The sequence below is a fragment of the Lissotriton helveticus genome, chromosome 1_1 (genome assembly GCF_964261635.1).
Source record: "Lissotriton helveticus chromosome 1_1, aLisHel1.1, whole genome shotgun sequence".
In the NCBI taxonomy this organism is placed as follows: domain Eukaryota; kingdom Metazoa; phylum Chordata; class Amphibia; order Caudata; family Salamandridae; genus Lissotriton; species Lissotriton helveticus.
The window spans coordinates 1012033362-1012057103 of NC_136057.1; the positions used below are offsets into that span (position 1 = coordinate 1012033362).

At 45.0% G+C, this 23742-nt stretch overlaps 1 protein-coding gene across 3 annotated transcripts in view; it reads left to right on the plus strand.

Annotated features, from left to right (window-relative positions):
• The window catches only part of FSCN3 (fascin actin-bundling protein 3), a 305725-nt gene that overhangs the window by 78807 nt on the left and 203176 nt on the right, over positions 1-23742 (plus strand). For all 3 annotated transcript variants that reach the window (XM_078656097.1, XM_078656093.1, XM_078656104.1), the window contains exon 2: positions 1871-2567. In XM_078656097.1, the coding sequence (XP_078512223.1) occupies positions 2054-2567 (514 nt within the window). In that variant the 5' untranslated portion in view covers positions 1871-2053. The remainder of the gene's footprint in view (positions 1-1870; positions 2568-23742) is intronic.

A 23742-nucleotide genomic window follows, 5' to 3' on the forward strand; every position in this document is an offset into this window, starting at 1 on the left:
GAAACATTTGTACCCCGCTCTCATGCTAATCCGTGCAGTAGCCCTCACTATGGAATGAAAATAAAATTAGAAAGGGCTTTTCAGCTCTCACCCATCAGCACCTATCACTCCTCCACTTGGCTGTCCTTCCTGTTTCTCGCCTGGGTTTGACTTCACTAGCTCTCCTTGTCAGATGCATGTTGGGCGCGCATTCACTAAAAGGTTACTGCTATTTTCTTGTGCTAAGCGAGAGAGGTGGTCTAAGCCGAATGAGTCAGGATTGACTACATCATTCCTACTGCTATCAGTCATTGCCCAACAGTGTGCCCTAGCTTTTCTCTAACTCAAGCAAAGACTGGAACTATCTTATATTCCACCCTCCGGGAACTGCACCATTCCAGTGTCAGCAGGTAAGAAAATAATGCACCCTTGGCTGCATCTATACAACCACGTGGAACCTTCATGAGATCTATGACTCTCTTTACACCATGTCCCCACTGGCTCCAGCATTCCAGAAAGCACTGACACTCTGCTATCAGCATTGCCCCTGATTTCCATGCAGAGAGCCTCCAGGGTGGAGATCAAGACAGATTATTCCCCCTGTCGAGTGAAAAACTGAACTTGAAATAAATAACTCCGAAAGCTGTGGGCTTCCAAAAGATCATAGGTTTGCATCGTAGCCATTCTGTACAGTACATTTGATGCAACTGGAAGATTTGAACCTCCACTTAGTTAGCTGTCCAGTATCCACAGCTATTACATTACAAGGACATTCCTATTGGTTGCTGAGTAATAAATATCATCACTCCCGATGACCCAACACCCAGAAGGGGAGTTAGCCATACAATTGGGGGTGGGGTCGCACACTACTCACACACCAGCGGTATCGCCCCTAAGGACTATGGTAAATGTAGTTACGTGTTCCGCGATGCATCTTCTTTCGATTCTCTGCTATCTTCGCTATCTTCGCCATCCCTGTTTGTGTTTCGGGGTATCACCCCTCGTCAGCAGGGATAGGCCGTGTTCTGGGGTTGCCAGTGGCTGCCAAATATCTGCCAGGTTTAGTACCACTCAGGCGCGTAGGTGCGGGGTCCCAGGCCCGTCAGCCAACTGCTCGAGGGAGCTTTAACATTACCGCTGGTGTGTGAGTAGTGTGCGACCCCACCCCCAATTGTAATGTTGAAGCTCCCGCGAGCCGTTGGCTGACGAGCCTGGGACCCCGCACCTACGCGCCTTAGTGGTACTAAACCTGGCAGATATTTGGCAGCCACCGGCAACCCCAGAACACGGCCTATCCCTGCTGACGAGGGGTGATACCCCGTAACACGTGTCCAGGGATGGCGAAGACAGCAAAGATAGCAGAGAATCGAAAGAAGATGCATCGCGGAACACGTAACTACATTTACCATAGTCCTTAGGGGCGATACTGCTGGTGTGTGAGTAGTGTGCGACCCCACCCCCAATTGGGAGTTAGCCATACAATGTGAGGAACTAACTAGCATCAAAAGAAAAAGGGTATTTTTACAGCACCGTGTGGCAAAGTTTGGTAATATTGTTTTAGCTAGAACCCTGATTTTGTTGCATTGTTCCCCCTCCTATGGATAGTCATTGCCAAATGGTTTGATTGCTTTGATTTCATTGCCTTTTATATAACAATACCTTGCCTTTTGGTCATCATTGGATTTTTATCAAGGGGGTTGATATGAATGTGACATATTAATTGGTTTAGTCATAAATTAACATAAATTTTTTTTAAATAAGAAAGTGATGTATCTGTATTTTTTAGACTGTTAAAGTCTTATCTGCTGGTTGACGTCTTATCAAATATTGTGTATTACCAAAAAGTATTTTCTCAGTGGATATGAATTAATTTTAGATTCTTATTTCACAGATCTGGGAGCTCACTCACCGTGGTAATCAAGGTTGTGCAGCAGTTGTGGTGCTACAAAGTTGGTATGGAGATTACCTTCTCGTTGATAATGATGGGAGTGTCCGATGTGGGTACACTTCTGACTGCCAGCAGCGCCTCTTCCTGCTCAGTCTTCACGACTATGGAGACTGGATTCTCCAGTCGATGAGCACTCAGAAGTACTTGGAGTCAGACGGGAAGAACGTTTTTTGCTGTGCCACACAACTCACCTGCAACCACCGCTGGGTCCCCCATTTAGCCATCCATGCCCATATAGCACTTTACAATATGACTAATAATTGCTATGCTCGAATGGATCCATTAACTGAAAAGATCTGTGTGGACCTTCCTGAGCCCTACTTGGAGGAATCTGGCTTTCTTCTCAGGTTCTGCAATGGGATGTACCACCTTGAAACTTCAGACCACAGATTTGTTTCTAAGGAAGACACGCTGGAAGAGACCCCTTCCTGGCTAACTGCCTTCACCCTGCACCTCAAGCCAGGCTGTGTTGCTCGCCTTACTGATGGAAAAGGTTGCCTCTTTTATCCTCAAGGGCGGCAGAGGATTCTTACTCACGGGGCATTCCCCAACAACATGGAGGAATGGTTCTTTATAAAGCGTCTTCCCGCATGGGTCTACTTGAAGGCTTGCAACAAGAGATTTGTGTCCATCGTATGTGGCAAGTAATTTTTATTTTGAGTATGTTTAGCATTAAATGTTCCCATATTGTCTTTTATCAAGGCCTACTGTTGGATTAATTATTTTAGTGGTAGCACCAGGAATCTTAGATTAACGCCACAGTGTTAACATTAAACAGGTTGCTGCTTACAGTCGTTAATAATTCAGATTTTCCACAGCTAGGGTGGGCAGAAAATCATGATTTTATTAAAGACACAGAGGCTGATATTTTGCATATCTCTTTAATTGCCAACTTACATCAGCAACTACAAAACAATGTAAGAACTTAGAATAGGAATGAATAAGAGTTCTAAAGGCTACTTAGTCCCTTGTGTGCCAGCCATCTTCCTTCTTTGTTGATAAAACAATTTCAATAACAAAAGCACTCTGAACTTATTAAAATCCAACAAGGTATTCCAAAGTGCAGCAAATCCAAGAATATTCCATACTTCTTCCAGATCACTTCTTATAGTCTCCTCCAGAAAGAAAAAACATAAACAAATCATAGGGCGGGAATCCAGGGAGGGATAATATCAGCCTCCGTGTCTTTAATGAAATCCTGATTTTTTACCCACCCTAGCTGTGGAAAATCTGAATTTTATGGCAAGGCACGGAGGTCAATATTATGCATGTTTAAAGCCTTGCCATAATATTCCTTACTGAAGATTCCACAGGCTTAAAATAGATTTTTTTTTAAAACTGAATCTGAAGACCAATCCGCTACTGCCCATTGAGCCTATCACCAAGAAGAAGAGCTTTAGACACCATTGCACCTCTTGAGGAGCGGGCCCCAAATTTACTCAAATCTATAGCAGCTTTCCCCATAACTTCTCTGACCCAACGAGATAAAGTAGGGGTGGAAACAGCTCTATGCAAATGTCTATAAGAAATTAACAACTGAGAATCTGTATGACTTCTCACACTCTCAGTCCTTCGCTCACACTCACGAATACATCTCACAACACACAGCTTCCTACACTCGCCTAACTTTGATAGAAAATAGTTCTAGGCATAGTTTTAGTTCTCCTAGTGATGTAAAAACACACTCCTTCTGGAACAAGCCTTCGACCTGAAATATCAAGAGCCCTAAACATCAGAAACCCTTCTAAACGACACAAGACATAACAACATAACCTACTTCAAAGAAAGTTGCTTAAGATTTAGGAATTCATTCTCAGACCAACTAGTCAGCTCTCTGAGAACAAGATCCACATCCCACACAGACTAATACTTAGGACCTCGGGGCACCTTCATTCTAATACTTCTTAAAAGTCTTTTCACAACATCATTTTGTCCATCTGCTAAGCTATCAATCAACTCATGCCTTGCTGAAATAGCTGATCTGCCAACATTTAAAGTACTATAAGATCTACCCTCAAGGAAGATTTCAGTTAGGAAATTCAACACTTATACCAGAGGAGCCAATAAGGGATCCAAACCCCTCGAAGAACACCAACGAAACAATCTCCTTCATGCCAGTTTGTATGCATTGGCTGTTCCTGGAGACCATGGTTCCTTAATGAGTTTCAAAGCCTCCAATGATAATCCTGACACCTGCCAAATTCTCCCAAAATGAACCAGGCCATCAGTCTTGTTGCAGAACTCATGATTCCTCCCAGACACATCTGTTAATAATTCTGGGAAGACTGGAAGTAGTAAAGGATCGGCGATCAACATTTCCATCACGTCTGGGTACCAAACTTTGGAACTCCAAAAAGGAGTTACCAAAACAATCTCTGCCGCCTCCCTTCTCACTTTCAGAAGAACCCTTTGAATTAGCGCAAAAGGTGGGAAAGCATAAGCTTCTAAATCCCCCAAGTGCTGCAAAAATGTGCCCACTGCCACTGCTTGAAGATCCGGTCTCCAACTGAAGAACCTTGGTAGTTGAGCATTCACCCTGTTGGCAAACAGGTCTACCTCCATCGGACCCTAAAAGGAATCATAGAGAACACCTCCCTGTTCAACCCCCAGTCACTGAAATCCCTCAGTTGCCTTGAATTCCAGTCTGCCACAGTGTTGCTCACACCCAGTAAGTACTGAGCCTGAATCATGATATTCTTTCCTAGACAAAAGTGCCAAAAATCCTTTGCCAAGTCCGCTAGCGCCTTGAAAGCGGGCCTCCCAGTTTGTTTACATATCTCACAGCCGATATATAGTCCATCCTCAAGAGGACCCAACATTTTACATGATTCCTTACAAAACCTTTCATTGCAAATGAACCTGCCAGCAGCTCTAGGTAGTTCATGTGCATCTCTTTTTCCTGACTTGTCCATTTTCCCCCATGTTGTCACTGAACCACACCTTGCTCCCCAACCTTGAAGACTGGCATCTGACTCTATGACCAAATCTGGATTCTGTCCGAAAATGGCCCTTCCATTACAAGCCTCCAGATTCTCTTTCCACCACCTCAATCCCTCCCTTTTCTCTGAATCTGTCTGAACTTAGTCTGAATATCTCAAACCTTTGTTCAAATAGATCGTCTTCAACCTCGGCAAAGCACGATAATGCAAGGGAGCAGGGAAATTAGCTTGAATTGAGGCAGAGAGGAGTCCTAAGATCCTCGCAATCTGCCTCAGAGTTAACCACTTGCTTACTAAGGTTCTCCGCACCTCCCTGCGGATCATCCTCACCTTCTCCATGGGCAAGCTCAATACACAAAACAAGGTCCAAATCTGAAAATCTAAAAACACTGTCTCCTGACTTGGAACCAGGCATGCCTTTTTCTTGTTCACTACAAAACCCAAATCCTTTATCATTCAAACAGCCAGAGTTGTATGTTTGAGGACTAGATCCTTGCTTTCTGCCATAATGAGAATGTAATCTAAATAGACTATGAGCCTCACCCCTCTTGTGCGTAACCAAGCTACAATTGGCCTCATTAACTTTGTAACTATGTAAAGCACCATGGTGCCGAGGTTAGACTGAAGGGAAGGTGTTTGAACCTCCACATGGAACCTTTCCATTGGAACTTCAGAAGATCCCTCTGGCTCTGACATACCGGAGCCGTTAAGTAAGCGTCCTTCAAGTCAAAGTGTGTAACCAATTTCCTTTCCTTAGGAAATCTCTCAACATGTGAATCCCCTCCATTTTGAAGTGGTTGTATTCCACCCACTCGTTTAATTCCTTGAGATTTATGACATGTCTTAAAGCCTTGTCCTTTTTTTTTAATAAGAAATAAGTTTCTTACAACTCCTACTGAGGAATCGTCTGACCTCTTTATTGCACCCTTTTCTGCTAATTCCTGAACCTCCTTTTCTACCATCTCCTATTCCTCCTTTGAAAACCTCAAAGGGGTCGCTCTTCTCTTTTGAATTGGAATACTCACAAAATCTATCTTGTAACCACTTACTGTCTGTAACACACAAGGATCGGAGGTTATCTCCTTCCACCTGTCTAAAGAATGGGTCAGCCTGCCACACAATTTTACCTGAGTAGATGAAAGGTCGCTTGTCAAACATACCTTTGTCTTGATCTTCTATCTCCCCTGAAGTGTCCTTGTGAGGGGTTGTGGGGTACAGAGCACAAGGCCATGGTGTATTGTCTTGTAGGACTACTTTATTTGATATAGACAGAAGTGAAAACAAGGTCTTGTGCTGCAGGGCGTAGCCGTGTCGTGTCTGGTCCACGAATCCAGGATTAATTGGGGCTTCTGTCTCGCCTCTCTTATGGATCCCGGAGTCTCTGAGCCTCAGAAGGGAAGATAATAAGATGGGAACCGGAATTACTATATGCTCCGTTTATATGAGTTGTGCTACCATCACCAATATGTGTGAAAGGGGGGGGGGGGGGTGATTTCTTTTATCTCCGGCACCTCCTGACGTGCCTGTCCTCCCGCCTCCCAATACAGCTCTACCTCCCCCCTCCCCACACACTCCACCAGAATGCCCCCTGTAACGGAACTTTCCTTGGGCTACGGCCCGCCTCTCGGACCGCAGCGTAGGGACCCATGGCGTCTTCACCCTCCTTCAGCCCACCGGGTATGGAAGCGGTGTATAGAACACTGTCTTGGCTCGCCCTCTGCTTTTCCTCCATCCTTACGCCTTCCCGCTCCTTCTCGCGTCGTCTCTCTGCTCCGACCTCTTCGCTCTCCACTCTTTGGACCTCCTCCACTCCGTCCTCGCTCTCCACTCTTCGGACCTCCTCCACTCCGTCCTCGCTCTCCACTCTTCGTACCTCCTCCACTCCGTCCTCAACTCGCCTTCCTGCTCCGGTCTCTTCCAGGTGCTCCGCTTTCTCCTCGCGTTCATTGCACACTGTCCGTTCTCCACCTCCGCCTCTTATCTCCGGCTTTGCTCCTTTCTCTTCCGCTACCGGATACCCTACGGTGTTACCATGAACACAGGTTACATACACTGTCTCATTCTCTTGTAGTTGTTGTGGGGTAACTAAGGTTTTGTCAACGACGGACACATGACAACCTGTGTCCAATAATGCCTGCTGTTTCTTTCCGTTTAGAAGCACCTTTCTTTTATACTGACGATGTCCTTTGCCTGTTACATATACACGCCCCTTAGTATACCCTATCTCCATTGGTTCTGCTGGCGGCGGTCTATGTGGGCACTGTGGGGCTATGTGACCCCATTCGGAGCAGTGATAACATTGGGGTCCTTGTGTGCTTGGACCAGGTACTGGCGGTATTGGCCTAAAAGGAACACGGGGAAGAAAGGAGGCCCGGGGTTCGGGTCTACTTTGTGGCCTGGGATTTGCTGGTCTGGGGATGGGTACAGGTGTTCTGGTTATGCCAGCTCGAAATTCGGGTGCCCTATGATAAGCGCAGGCCAAGTCTACTGCTACAGTGGGGTTGAGGTTGGAATGTTGTTTGATCCAGGAGCGAGTGGTGGATGGTAAGGCATCCAAAAACTGCTCTAGATAGACTTTAGCGGTCAGGTCATCTATGGTGGTCTCATGGGGAGCTAGCCACCGGGTACCTAGATCCTGAATCCGATAGTACAAAGCCCGAGGGTTGTCCCCAGGGTTCCACGTTCTTTCCTGAACTTGGCCCTATAATACTCTTGATCGCAACCAAGTATCTCGAGTATGGCTTTTTTTATTTCATTGTAGGGTGTTCTACCAGCAGGATTTGCAGCCTGATAGGCGGCCTGTAACTCGCCAGAAAGGAGGGGAGCTATGTATTGGCTCCATCTTTCTCTGGGCCAGGTAGCCGTAGTCGCGACCCGTTCAAAGTTGGTAAAAAAATAATCCGGTCGTCGCCTTCTTGGAATTTTTGTAACCCCGAACTAGGTACATTGGGATGGATTCTAGTGTTGGCTATGGCATCCGTAAGACGCCGAATGGCCGTGTCCTTTATCTGTTGGTTCGTGGTAAGGAGGGTGGCCTGCTCTTTTAGTGCGTCCTGTAGGGCCTCCCTCTTTGTTTTGGCTGTTTGCAGCTGTTGCTCGAAAACAATCTGAAGGTGCCTTTGACCCTCCGCTAGCTGGGTGATGACGTTTTCAACCGGGATAGGCACGGGCTGTAACATGTCGTTACTGTAAAATCCCACTTCTGACACCAAATTTGTGAGGGGTTGTGGGGTACAGAGCACTAGGCCACGGTGTATTGTCTTATAGGACTACTTTATTTGATATAGACAGAAGTCAAAACAAGGTCTTGTGTTGCAGGGCGTAGCCGTGTCCTGTCTGGTCCGCGAATCCAGGATTAATTGGGGCTTCTGTCTCGCCTCTCTTATGGATCCCAGAGTCTCTGAGCCTCAGAAGGGAAGATAATAAGATGGAACCGGAATTACTATATGCTCCGTTTATATGAGTTGTGCTACCATCACCAATATGTGTGAAGGGGGGGAGGGGGGTTGTGTGATTTCTTTTATCTCCGGCACCTCCTGACGTGCCCGTCCTCCCGCCTCCCAATACAGCTCTACCTCCCCCCTCCCCACACACCCCACCAGAATGCCCCCCTTTAACGGAACTTGCCTTGGGCTACGGCCCGCCTCTCGGACCGCACCGTAGGGACCCGTGGCGTCTTCTCCCTCCTTCAGCCCACGGGGTATGGAAGTGGTGTATAGAACACTGTCTTGGCTAGCCCTCTGCTTTTCCTCCGTCCTTACACCTTCCCGCTCCTTCTCGCATCGTCTCTTTGCTCCGACCTCTTCGCTCTCCACTCTTCGGACCTCGCCCACTCCGTCCTCGCTCTCCACTCTTCAGATCTCCTCCACTCCGTCCTCGCTCTCCACTCTTCGGACCTCCTCCACTCCGTCCTCAACTCGCCTTCCTGCTCCGGTCTCCTCCAGGTGCTCCGCTTTCTCCCCGCGTTCACTGCACACCATCCGTTCTCCACCTCCACCTCTAATCTCTGCCATTGCTCATTTCTCTTCCGCTTTCCGACGCGACTCCTCCCCTTCCAGCCGCTTGAACGCTAGAGCGCCGCCACTCACTTCCGGATTCGTTAGTGGTGGCAACCAGGAAGTCCGTGTTTGCTCTGTCTCGTATGGGGTCTCCTGCTCCTCCTCCCCACAGTCCTCTTCCACTTTGTCTTTGCGGGTAAAAGCTAGGGGAGAAGCCCTCTGAGGACTTGAAACCTCCGGGTCTATAACCACGTGAGAAGGAGTTTTGCGTAACACCATAACCTCAGCCGGGGAATCGACCCTGCATTCCCCCGGCTGTTCCAAAAACCTTCTTAATATCTTTTTGTACCTTTTTAATCGAATTAAACACCCAAGTGTAACGGGCCATTTTTTTCACAAACTCCTCTCCAAAAAGGAGACCGTTCACCTCTTTGCTTGACTCTTTTCCTGACAACCCTGTCAGTTTCAGATCAATTTTCATCAGTAGGCTCTTCCTACGCAGAGTGATGCGTTTGCCTTTCCTAACAAACATACTGCCCTCTGCACCCATTGTCTTAACTCTAAGACATCCACAGCACCCTCCTGGAGGTAAGCTTCCTCACAGATGTCAAAGATTTTTGTTAGGGGTCTAAAAACATTTAGAAGGCGATCATGACATCCCTTCAAACCTTTAGCCACACCCGCCTCGGGTCTCTTCCCAATTTGTTAAGGAAAGTCAACATTTTAGCATCCAGTTCTGGAGTGTATGCCACCTTCTCCGCCAGTGAAGGTCTAGGGCACTCAGAATGTAATCTAGTATGGACCTCTTTTGGCAGTTCTCCCCTAATCCAGAATTCTACAAATTCAGCCACATGCTTAATAGGAACCCATTGGGGAGATAAAGGATGCTGGATAGTATTAGGGTTGAACATAAAGTCGCCCAGTGGGTCTATGACTTGATCTACGATCTCTTTTTCTCTCCTCTCTTTTTTAGTCCCTTTACTCTTAATGACCTCATCATCCGATGAATCAAACTCAGAAGAGCAGGAGATAACAATGTCCCCACTGCTAGAGGACTCATCACAGGTGATCGCTCTGTGATCCCCTTTGTGGCCTTTATAGCCTTTCCATATACCTCCTTAGAGGAAAGCCTTTCTTTGCCTTTCTGAGTAAAGGCCCTTTTTGCTTTGCTGAGTTTGTCCTTGGGCAAATGCTTCCTTTTTTAAGTTGCCTTTTTACCATTACCACTAACTGTGCGTATCTCCTCCACTGACCAAAACTGTTCTTCTTCAACTTCCCTTGCAAATCGCCCCTCCAATCTATACATACAGTCATCTAACTTTTTGACTAACTGAATAGCCAACACAGAAACCGCATTATCCACACATTCCTGGACTCTCCCTTCAACGTCTCCCTTAAGACTTCTCTCTTTCTCCATATTGAAAAATATTTTCAAAACAACACAAATCTTAAACCTAAATGCGCGTAATATACAAGCAACAACACTGAAAATCTCCTCTCTCTACCTAAAAATGCCCAAAAGATACCAATGTTACCTCCCTCAAGAAACAAACCAACCACCTCAAACAGTAACACAAAGGTAACTGACTTCTGAGGTGAAAAAACTACTCTGAAGCAGATATCACATTCCACAACATGTCTGCTTTAAATCACATATCAAACCATTGGATATTCCCAATCCAAAATGGCCCACACGTCACATTACACTATACGGTGGCTCCACAGGTCATAACGAAACTGCCCAAGACTCGGCAACTCAATGCTCCCTGCGATGAGAGGTGAGTTTAGAGTTACTTTCAATATAATTTAAAAGTGTGCCTTTACTAGCGATGTCCAGAAATTGCAGAGCGAGTGCTGACGAAAAAAAAGTGAAGTATTTGATATCAATGCTGAGAAAAATGAGTTGTGCCTATCCTCAGAAGCACGCGACTCGATCCTGAAAAGCCTAAGCCATTCCAAACGTTCCAGACGTCTCGTGCACCTTTGATTGACCTGCACCCGGCGAAGCGAGTCACGTGACTCCTAAGTAGGGCGTGACTCTGTCTGTGTCATTTTGAAGTTAGAAACTTCACTGCAAACGCTGGATCGAGTCCGCTCAAGCTCACACAGCGGACTCAACCCGGCTCAAGCAGATCAGCGGATAATAAATAAAAATAGCCTGAACCTTACACGATCAGAAAAACCAAACTTGAAAGACACAAAAACGAAAAACAGAAAAAAGCTAATATCTTGGGAACATCAAACCCTCTCTAAATAGGAAAACTAAGTTAAATATATATATATATATATATATATATATCCACAGAATCCTCTCGTTCCAAACAAGGATGACAAGCCACACCATCAGGTACTTTGAAAGTTGTTTATTTGGGCATAAACAAACGACGCGTTTCGAGCTCACGGGCTCTTGGTCACATGACCGTCATTTTTTTACTCATCCTTAAGTACTTGTACAAAATCATAGAAAGGGAAGAGAGGTCTCCGTGTTTACAAACATCACACGGAGATCTCTTTAAATGCCATGCATTTATTCTTAGCAACATCAGAAACTCGTTGAGAATCTATAATCATGCATTTCCCCAATTGTTTGGTTTCTAAAGAAAATAAGTAAGTGAAACATTACATTTCAAATTAAATGTATCACGTAACACTTTGCACATTGAGGGTATAGTACCCATAGTATAATTACCGAACAGACAGGTTGAAAATAATGGAGAAGAAAAGAAGAAAAGAAGAGAGTGATGGAATATGTGATTTGGAAAAAAGGGGGGGGGGGATATAGATATATCTCTAAGGATTGAGATCGCTCGGGTGTAGTACCCTCTATATCGTCATCTTATGTGTTCCAATCTCATTTCATTCGTTTCAAAAAATAGGTGAAAAAAAGCTATGGTCTATGTCTAGTCAATGTCGTCACATAATGAGAATACGTTACTCTAAGGTGTTTTATCCTTCACCTCACCAAAAAAAAAATAAAAAAAAAATTTTGGGGAGAATTATCTTGTGCTCATAGTCGTAATCAATAAATCCATGTGAAGCAGTGGTGCTCATAGCAATATTTTCTATCAGTGGTTTGTCGCTTCATATCAATATATATATATATATATATATATATATATATATATATATATTCTTTCATACCATGCTTGTACGATTGAAGAAGGCGCTGACTCCGTGGATCTGAATCCAAACTTTTATTCAAAGATCAGTGTCTGCTTAGACGCGTTTCGGCGTTGCCGCCTTGTTCACTACATCTGCATTAGAATCTAGGGCGTTTATATATGCACACAATACTGGGCGTGTCATTCAATTAAGGTACAGGTTGAACCTAGATAATGCCATGGTTACAATGTGGCTAAACCTGTATTGTATAATAATTTTTTACATTTTTTACATTTGTGCACCCAGAACGAGCATTACTTCAGAATTAATTTTACTTTTTCAAAATATTTACACTATTGCGATTATTACCAAAACCATATGTGTCAACATAATTTTGACCTTTCCATCATACAGCATGTTCAAATTCACAGCCGAAATAAGGTCATCCTCCAAAACTCAGTGACATCATTTAGTGAAAAGAAAATAACGGTAGTTACCACAACATGCTACAATTTCCATTGTATCCTTCCCATGGATGTTCCCAATAAAGGTCCCACAATGGTAGCCCATCTGGTTTGCCTGTGTATCCATTGTATTGCTGAAGCCTCGTGTGGACGCTGTGCGCGTGTATTGGGAGACATAGCAATTTCACCGGAGATGGCCGGCTGGGGCGGAAACCTTTAACATACTACGATTCCCTCTTGGTGAGTTATTCCGTGATGCGAATGTAGGAGTTTAATGAGCTACATTGTACTTAATAGAGTGTAGACAGTGATTTGCCTGTGCATCATAATTTTTGATTGCGCTTCAAATGAGTGCGGTGCTCGTGTGTTTGAAACAAAACATTTTCACACGACAAGGCGCCGGACAGAGCGGAAATCATTCTGCATTGAATGTTTGCCTCTTTTTCAGTGTTTACGCGAAGCAAATGTGAGAGTTGGTGAGGTACAAAATACTCATGCGTGTGATGACAATTAATAGTCACACTTGTTGATTACTGCCCTAGTGGGCGAGCGCAGCCAGGTATGGCGCGTCAACTTATATCGCAATAATACCCATATTTGCTATATGTTAGCCAAAGTTTAACAAGAGGGCCTGTTTAGGAACAAAATACATAAGGTTTTGGTTACTATTAGACTGAGTAGCTAAGGGACACGAGGTGGTAGGTTTGTGTTCAAAAGTGTTGGTGAGTGTAAAACAACTGAATGTGATTAAGTGATGTGTACTACTGGCATAGTGTTATGTCTGTAGTGTGCTCTATTGTGCCCATGTGTATACCCATGAGTTGTGTAGTACGTGAACTGCAGATGTTATACGAATGGTACTGGGAGAGAAGAGGACACTAAGTGATGCTGTTGCTAAAGGTGGACACTTAGGGCTTCATCCGAATTTAGACCGAATGGGATCTTGGAGTTTAAGAGTAAAATATACCTTGACTCCAAACGGCGTAACGCCAATGGGCGATTGCCTCCCCTTGGGTTTCTTGGAATGCTATCAATAACAAAATATTGTATGTTATTGGCATTGCCTTGGTGAGCCTCATGTATGTGTCTAGCTACAGGGTATGTCGGGTCATTATTGGCGATTGCTCTCAAGTGTTGTAAGATCCGTACGTGTGCTGGATGAATTGTAGACCCTACATATCTCTTGCCACATGTACAAGCAAGCACATATACTGCAAAGTCTGTCTTGCATGTGAATGAGTCCCTCAGAATGTAAGGTTTGATCCTAAACGGAACATACACTTTGGTAGTGTTTACACCGTGAGTGCAAGCCTTGCACTTGGAGCATTTTCTAAAACCTTTCTGGGAGTCTAGCCAGTTTTTCGGTTTTTTGAGAACTGGCGCATTGCAGACAATCTCATTCCTCATTGATTTAGCCTTTCGAAATGTTATCAAAGGACTTTTTCCCACTGTGTCACCTATATTTGCATCACCACGAACTAGGGGCCAATGTCTTCTTAGGATTTTTCTCAGATTACTATGGTATCTGTTGTACCCGGTTATGAGTCTTGGGGGATTTTTGCTGTTGTCGTCCCATTCTTTCGCCACAGATTTAGGGAAAATCAAATCTTTTCTGTTTATGCCTCTGCATTTCTCTTCGGCCCTCTGGCAAGTGTTAGCTGTGTACCCCCTCTTCCTGCGTCTTGTGAAAAGCTCTTGTTTTGCACTCGAAAGTCCCTCAGTGGTGCTACAATTCCGAGTCATTCTCAGGCACTCGGCATAGGGAATTGACTGTTTTAATGGTGTAGGATGGAAACTGCGCGCATGTAAAAGGGAATTTCCTGCGGTTGGTTTTCTATATGTGCGTGTTTGTATTTTGTTGTTTTGTACATATAGTTCAAGATCAAGAAATTGGATATTTACAGAGTTGGTGTTACATGTAAATTTCAGATTTAGGACAGTCTCATTCAAAGCCAAAGCAAAACATTCTGCCTCTTCAACACTGCCCTGCCACAGGATGAAAATGTCGTCTATGTATCTTTTGTACATCACTACATTGTTTTTCATAGTCTCTGCGTGCTGGACTTTTAGTACCTGCTCCTCCCACCAGCCCATATGCAGATTCGCGTAGCTGGGGGAGAAGCAAGTCCCCATGGCTGATCCCTGCAGCTGTTTATAATGTAATCTGTCAAAGATGAACGTATTGTTTGTTAGACACCACTCAGCCATTTCTAATAGCATTTCTGTATGGCGGTATAGTTCAATAGGTCTGCTGCCCAAGTAGTGTTTCATTGCTTTGAGACCATCTATATGTCTGATACTGGTGTATAGCGATTGTACATCCAATGTCATGAATTTGTAGTTGTCATGCCATTCTATATCAAAGATTTTAGACAAAAAATCACTCGTGTCTCTGATGTAGGCTGGGAGCTTTTTAACCTCAGGTTGTAGAAAAGAGTCAATGAAAATGCTTGTTTTTTCAAAAAGGCTGCCAATCGCTGATATTATCGGCCTCCCAGGTGGTGTATCTTCATTTTTGTGGACCTTCGGGATTAGATATAATTGAGGTGTCACCGGGTAGTCATTTTTCAGATAATTAAACTCGTCCTTACTGATGAGGCCCATTCCTTTCCATCTGTACAATTCATTGTGATATTTTTCTTGGATGCCCACGTTATGAGTGGGGCTTACCCTCATGTAGCAATCTTTGTCTTGAAGTTGAGCGAGGGCTTCCGTGTTGTACATTTGTAGGGGCCAGAGTACCACATTGCCACCCTTGTCTGACCATCTGACCACGACATCTGATCTTGATTTTATTCTTGTCATTAGGTTGTTGTATTTCCTTCTGTGATCTTCATTTTCTTTCCAATACTCTTTTGTACTTTGTAGTGACAAATCTTTGAGGTCTTTTATGACATTGTCCGAGAATAGATCTAGATTGTCTTTGGGCATCAAAGGCATAAATTGTGATTTAGGTTTGAATGCTGTTTTGACTGACTCATATATGCTAAATTCTGACGCGGTGGCTGCTCCACTAGGTGTGATACCATCACCTGCTGTTTCTTGTTCCAAATCAATTAGAGTTTGTATATATATTTGTCAGTTAGAGTTTGTATATATCAAAGTTGCTGCTCAAGCATATCCTGCCCGCTCCAAACCGAAAGTTGCATCGTTATAGGAGGACTTCTTGGGCCAAGTCCTATTAATTAGATAAAGGATCACGATGCTTGTGGGATTTTAAAAGTTCTTTATTCCGCCGCCGCCAAACGCGTTTCGACTGCCACGCAGTCTTGCTCACTGGACAAGAGGAAAAAGCGCGCGGCCATTTTTAAATAAAGAAATTGCACGTAATGAACTACATGTCGAATGACATGAAAGACAGACTCGTAGTTTTTTCACATGATCATATCAGTGCTTATCAAAATACAAATATCCTTGGCAAAACAACATGATAATTGTGTGTTATACATTTTCGTGGTTCTGGCATAAACTTTCAAAATTGTTTGGCAAATACGAGCATTCTGTTAAATTATCTGTATGCATTTTCGCATTTCATTGAAATTTGTCAACAAACTTTATCGACAACCTTATCGACAATACTAGGGTGTATGGCCAAAGTCGCGCCCAAGTGGGCTTTCAAAATTTATCGATTAACATTAGGCTGCAAATAAATCAAGCTCAAGTGAGCATATACATCCTCCAACTCTGTCAACCTGCTCCTGTCATGCCACATTTCAATAAATGCCAAAATCACTTAAATTAATATATCAATTCTTGCCAAAATTCATTGTCGAATATCATTTTCTGGTAATATCAAGCAAAATCAAATCAGTAAATTTGCTGTGGGTCTGTCTAAAAAAATTTTTTTCTTACTCGTTAACATTTAATACATCAATTACAGGCGGCTTCTCCTACTGTATTCACATATTTCATATTAGAGGTGTGTATATAAATCCTCCTCCATATTGAGACCCTTAGGTTGTTTTGAATCTAACTTGATTATATATCGAGATTCCAACCGTCTCAATTTTTTAAGGCGGTTACCACCTCTCAAGCTTGCTGGAATAGAGTCAATCACATAATATGTAAGACCATTAGGGTCTTTATTATGTGTGCTCTCGAAATGTCGTGCTACAGGGTAGGATCTGTCAGAATTTTTAATAGCCCTCAGGTGTTGCAAAATGCGTTTATGTACCTCATTAATTGTGCTCCCCACGTAACGCAAGCCACAAGGGCATTGCAACACGTAGACAGCATAATCTGTCTTGCATGTGTATTTGCCCTTAATTTTTTCCATTCTGTTGGAAAGGCCCAATTTGTACTTGTTACAATTTACACCATGCATACATGCCTTACATTTTAGGCATTTTACAAATCCGTTTTTCTCCGATAGCCAGTTTTTCTTCGGACATGGTTTTTTAAGCGTGTTACTCACTAGGGAATCTCTGAAGGATTTAGACTTTCTAAAAGTAATTTGCGGTCGCCTGTCTACCTCCTTTCCCAGAATCGGATCATTCTTGATGATATGCCTGTGTTTGTTGAGTATTCTTCTCACCTCAACATGTTGTTTACAAAATGTAGTTATGAACCTACACTGACTCTGTTTTTGCTGGGCGGTTTTCTGGTTTGAAAACAGAATATCCTCTCTTTTCTTTTTTGATGCCTTACAGATTCCCTGATCAATCCAGTTCTCAGGGTACCCTCTTTCTGTAAATCTTCTTTTTAGCACCCCTAATTCTTTTGCTGTCTCTGCTGGGGTACTGCAGTTATGTCTAACTCTTAGGATTTCCCCACAGGGGATGCTACACTTCAAATTTAAGGGATGAAAGCTCTGCGCATGCAGCAGTGTATTGCCGCTTGTAGGTTTTCGGTAGAGACCAGTTTGTAGCCTACCATTCTCTACATAAACTTTAAGGTCAAGGAAATTTACACTTTCACTACTGATAGAACTCGTGAACGAGAGGTTCAGATCATTAGTTTGTAGACTGTTGATAAATGTCTTAACTTCACGCTCTGTACCCCTCCACACCAAAAATAGGTCGTCAATGAAACGACTCCAGTGAACTATGTGTTCCTCCCACTCTTTCTGGTACTGCGTCCGGACAACCTGCTCCTCCCACCAGCCCATATGCAAATTAGCATAGCTGGGGGCGAAGCAGGTCCCCATGGCAGTGCCACATATTTGGTGGTAAAGCTGGCCATAAAATAGAAAAAAATTGCTTGTTAAACATTTTTCTACCATACGTAAAATCATTTGAGTATGTGACCACAGTGTAATAGACCTAGTTCCCAGAAAGTGTTTTACTGCACGTAAGCCATCACAGTGCCTTATGCTGGTGTATAGTGTGGCGACATCTATTGTGACTAATAGGTAGTCATCTTCCCAGGGTATATCATAGATCCTTTTAAGGAAATCCCCGGTGTCTAGTATAAATGATGGAAGTGCCTTAGTGAGTGGATTAAGGAAAGAGTCTACAAATTTTGAAGTATTTTCCAAAGCACTGCCTATCGCAGATATTATTGGGCGGCCAGGGGGATCAACAATGTCTTTGTGTACCTTAGGTATTAAATAAAACACAGCTGTAGTAGGTTGGTCAATTTTAAGAAACATGAATTCGTCATGATTTATCAAAGATGAATCATACCAAGTTTGTACTTCCCTGTTAAATTGTTCGTTGCTTTTTACCATCATACTTTCTGGTACTTTGACATAACATTTTTTGTTATTCAGTTGTTTGTAAGCTTCTAACAGGTATTTGTCCCTGTCCCAGAGAACTACGTTACCCCCTTTGTCCGCATTGCGAACGATGCAGTTATCACACTCAGTTAATTTCTTTATCAATGCATAGTAGGCTTGTTGCTTTTTGGACATTTCTTTATTGGGTTGGACATCTTTACCCACATTTTTCAGTTCATTATGCACTAGTTCATTATATACATCAACAGTGTCTTTAGCTGTTGTTGGAATAAATCTTGAACTTGGCCGAAAATTGGTGGGGGCATCCTGAAAAATATCTATTTCTTCTTCCTCTGCAATTGCTGCAGCAATACTGTTGGCCCCTTGGTCTTGTGCCACTATGTTACTGGCTCGCAAATCCATCATTAAATCCATGTCATCCACCACTAGGTTATCTTCATGTGTTGCTTCACCCATTTGATTGCCTGTAGTTTTTCGACTCGGGTTCATCAAAAAATGTTTTTTTAGCTTCAGTAATCTTATGAACTTAAAGAGGTCTATTCTGGTTTGTACATAGTCCAGATCCGCCTCTGGACAAAATGACAGGCCAAGCTCCAGGATTTTCAATTCCTCCTCAGTTAACTTAATGTTAGTCAAATTTATTACAGATAACGTTCTCGTTTCATTGCCTACTTCATCACATTCTTCTTTTTCTTCTGGTGGCCGCGCCCTGCAGATTGCCCTCTTCCGGCGGTTTGCCCTCTGCCTTTTCCTTTTTGCTGACCTGCGCCTGCACTCTGTGTTTGTGGCCTTTGACGCAAATTGTATCGGCGCTCCACGTTTAAATATCCAAATTCTTCAATTACTGATGGTATTGCTCCCTGGATGGGAATATTCATATCTAAATCAGTATCGGGATCGGAGCTCAGTCGGCTGCCGGTTTCTGATCGCGTGTCTGCTCCTGTGATGCTCTTAGAGTTTTTCTGCTGCCTAATCGATTCATAACGCTTCGCAAATGTATATATTTGACCTCGTTCGTAGTCCAATTTATCCCTTATAAATTTAAGTGCTTTACGTTCCTTAATAGTAGTCTCTAATTTCTTTAGTCTTTCTTTGGACTCCGTTTTAAATTTGATTATGGTCGCTTGATCTTCTTCTTTGCTTAAATCAGAGAGCAAATTTACTATTTTTTCCACAATCTTCTGTCTATCAATATCGGCATATTTGATTAATATGCCTAGCATACGTCTTGATGAATCATTATTGTTGGCAGCCCATTCTTTTAGCATTTCAGGATTGGGGTCCTCGTAGCTCGGGGCCACCATGACTCTAAGGCCCCGGGGAATTCGCTGCACTTCTAAATATCGCTGCAGAGATTTGGACTCCCACCATTTTGATAACTCTGAACGTTGTAGTTTCTCTAGTTTCCTTAACTTCGTCATTAAATCGTTCTGTATATTACTCCCCGATTCTGGTGAGGTTGACTCGACAGTTTGGCCGCTTACATTTGTGAATACTTGGAGAGCCGCCTGTTCGCGCTCATGTACCTCCACGGCGTCCATTTTCAAATATAACAGCGTTCAAAAAGCTGTAATCCCAACCGGTTCCGAACTTCGTGTTAAATCACTTGCTCAGGAACCTTCACTTTCTCCCCCGCTGGCATTCGTAAGTCAGGCTTACCCGGTTCAGTGTCGGCGTCACCGAGCTGTCTTCCGACCCTCTTAGGCGTCTCCTCTTCTCCGGCGCTGACTTTTCTTTATGACATCCGTCTTCCAGCGATACGGGGGGGTGGCAGTTGTTTGAATCAAAGTTGCTGCTCAAGCATATCCTGCCCGCTCCGAACCGAAAGTTGCATCGTTATATATATATATCCAAACACAAAGTTTGCCTGCAAAGTAGAGGAGCCCACGAGCAAGGTAAGGAATTCAGCTTTTATTCATTGTAGAAAGCAGTTTGTGAAATGGATGCAAATACAGCAGCAGCTTCAAAAAGTCAGCCTGACGCGTTTCGTTTTCCAACTTCTTCAGAGGCACTGACTCGAATACTCCCAGGCGAACATTTTCCAGGCAGCTACACAGTAATTTAACTCCCGCCTCAGTGGGCGTGTCCCAACACATGGCCTCATGGTATATGTAGTGTCCTGTCCTTCTCTAGTGAGTCGCCTGCCTCGAAGTCCTACTATTTGTTGAATTAAACCACAGTGGGGTGTGCTTCATCACATCTCAACCTCGCAGCTGTCCTCGCCTTCCCACAATAGCTACTTGCTCCCATACCGGTGGCGTTGTAAAGCGTCTCCATGGTGGGCTGAGACAGCCCCAGGGCTTCCTCCCCGGCTCAGGCACTCCGCTCCAATCCAAACACAAAGTTTGCCTGCAAAGTAGAGGAACCCATGAGCAAGGTAAGGAATTCAGCTTTTATTCATTGTAGAAGGCAGCCTGCGAAATGGATGCAAATACAGCAGCAGCTTCAAAAAGTCAGCCTGACGCGTTTCGTTTTCCAACTTCTTCAGAGGCACTGACTCAAATACTCCCAGGTGAACATTTTCCAGGCAGCCTCACAGTAATTTAACTCCCGCCTCAGTGGGCGTGTCCCAACACATGGCCTCATGGTATATGTAGTGTCCTGTCCTTCTCTAGTGAGTCGCCTGCCTCGGAGTCCTACTATTTGTTCTATTAAACCACAGTGGGGTGTGCTTCATCACATCTCGACCTCGCAGCTGTCATCGCTTTCCCACAATAGCTACTTGCTCCCATACCGGTGGCGTTGTAAAGCGTCTCCGTGGTGGGCTGAGACAGCCCCAGGGCTTCCTCCGCGGCTCAGGCACGCCGCTCCAATCCAAACACAAAGTTTGCCTGCAAAGTAGAGGAACCCATGAGCAAGGTAAGGAATTCAGCTTTTATTCATTGTAGAAGGCAGCCTGCGAAATGGATGCAAATACAGCAGCAGCTTCAAAAAGTCAGCCTGACGCGTTTCGTTTTCCAACTTCTTTAGAGGCACTGACTCAAATACTCCCAGGTGAACATTTTCCAGGCAGCTACACAGTAATTTAACTCCCGCCTCAGTGGGCGTGTCCCAACACATGGCCTCATGGTATATGTAGTGTCCTTTCCTTCTCTAGTGAGTCGCCTGCCTCGGAGTCCTAATATTTGTTGAATTAAACCACAGTGGGGCGTGCTTCATCACATCTCGACCTCGCAGCTGTCATCACCTTCCCCCAATAGCTACTTGCTCCCATACTGGTGGCGTTGTAAAGCGTCTCCGTGGTGGGCTGAGACAGCCCCAGGGCTCCCTCCGCGGCTCAGGCACGCCGCTCCAATCCAAACACAAAGTTTGCCTGCAAAGTAGAGGAACCCATGAGCAAGGTAAGGAATTCAGCTTTTATTCATTGTAGAAAGCAGCCTGCGAAATGGATGCAAATACAGCAGCAGCTTCAAAAAGTAAGCCCGACGCGTTTCATTTTCCAACTTCTTCAGAGGCACTGACTCAAATACTCCCAAGTGAACATTTTCCAGGCAGCTACACAGTAATGTAACTCCCGCCTCAGTGGGCGTGTCCCAACACATGGCCTCATGGTATATGTAGTGTCCTGTCCTTCTCTAGTGAGTCGCCTGCCTCGGAGTCCTAATATTTGTTGAATTAAACCACAGTGGGGTGTGCTTCATCACATCTCGACCTCGCAGCTGTCATCGCCTTCCCACAATAGCTACTTGCTGTCACGGTTAGTAGCGGTGAGAAAACCCAAGTAAAGAACACTCTTGCCACTAACCTTAGGAATCTAGCCAGCGGGGACCACGGCGTGACGATAGACCCCCCAGTTACCAATAGCACTATCCCTCCCTTGGAATATACACACCAGGGAGAGGTAGTACACCTGGGAAAAGGGGAGGGAACAGGGAACCGGAACGTTGTTGAGAAGACACCCCTCTTAGTCTGGTCTACAGGTCTTGGAGTTCTTCTAAGGCACAACAGGTCTACAAAACATAAGAGGAACAGGTTACCACGCACGTACAGGATACCAACACAGTGATAATTACAGAAGCGGAGCCACCTCTTACATTTAGTCCACTCTTGGTACACCCGAACGGGGGTCCTGTTTCTATTCGTGGGAAAGATGGGGTCTTGGTTGAGTCAGAGCTGTTCCATCACAGCCCTGTGTAACTGTACAGAAGAGCGTTCATATACCCCCAGGTAGTTACACTCACTCCTGGTGGGTAAGGCGCGGTATGCAGAACAAGTTAAAGCAAACAGAAATGTATCAGGTCGAGAGGCAGGCTGTCTAACTAGCACGGCCGTGCTATCTCTAGATCCTACCTTTATCTCTAGGAAACGGAGGAAGCGGCACCAAGACTACGGCGTCCCTGCGTCCTCTCAAACTGCCTCGCGGCGTCCTCAGCGGGAAAGAAAGCGTCCGCGCAAAACCTCCTCGCGGCGTCCTCAGCGGGAAAGAAAGCGTCCGCGCAAACCTCCTCGCGGCGTCCTCAGCGGGAAGGCAAGCGTCCGCGCAACCCTCAGGCTATGTCTCACTCCGGGAAGGATTGACAAGCACCCGGCTTCGTCAGGCACGCCCTTTTATACCGTCCCGGAAGTGACTTCCGTTTGGCCATGTCCCGGGGTTTTCTGGGATTTGTAGTGCAGGTGTTGTTCCGTCTTTTCTGCTCCCTACCTAGGTTTCTGCCTGCGATTGCTACAGAACCCCCTCTCAAGGACCGCCGGCCCGGCGGTCGACCAGGCTTGCCAGGGTGTTCCCGATGGAACCGGGCCACCAAGTCAGGGCAATGGAGATTCCGCTCAGGTTCCCAGGACCTCTCCTCCACCCCAAAGCCCTTCCAACTCACCAGGTACTGAACCCCACCCCGGTACAGCCTGGAATCCAGCAGCTCATCAACTTCATACTCCTCCAAGCCCTCCACCAGAACAGGAGGGGGATGAGCTGGCAGTCTGGTGTCCCCATGACAGGGAAGGAGCAGTGAGACGTGGAAGACGGGGTGTAAGCGCCAGGATACGGGAATAGCCAACCTCAGGGCAACCGGGTTGATGACCCTCTCGACACTATAGGGACCTATGTACTTAGGTTTCAGTTTGTTGATACCCCTGAGGTGAATGTGTTTGGTGGAGAGCCATACCTTGTCCCCCACCTGGTAGCTTGGTTCTGGACTACGCTTCTTATCAGCGTATCGTTTCTGAGCGTTCTGAGCATCCGACAAATGTTGCTTCGCGTCGATACGGACAGCACGGAGGTGCTCGTGGTGTTCCTGAATGCTGGGCAATGTCGATGCCACCGGCCAGTCAAAGGGGAGGATACTCGGATGATATCCTAGAAGGCAAAAGAACGGGGAGCAACCCAAGGTGGAATGGTCGGAGTTGTTGTACGTGAATTCAGCCAACCATAGGAGGGTGACCCAGTCCGTCGAGTTCTGTAAGGTAAAGCACCTCAGGTATTGTTCGATGGTCTGATTAAGCCGTTCCGTCTTCCCATCCGTTTGAGGATGGTAACTCGTCGAAAGTCTAGCGTCGATGGAAAGAGTCTTGCAAAGGGCCTTCCAGAAGCGTGATGTAAATTGCGATCCCCTGTCGGAAATAAAGACACTCGGGAGTCCATGAGCCCTGACGAGATGCTGGAGCATCACCATGGCCAATTCCGCGGAGGTGGGTAATC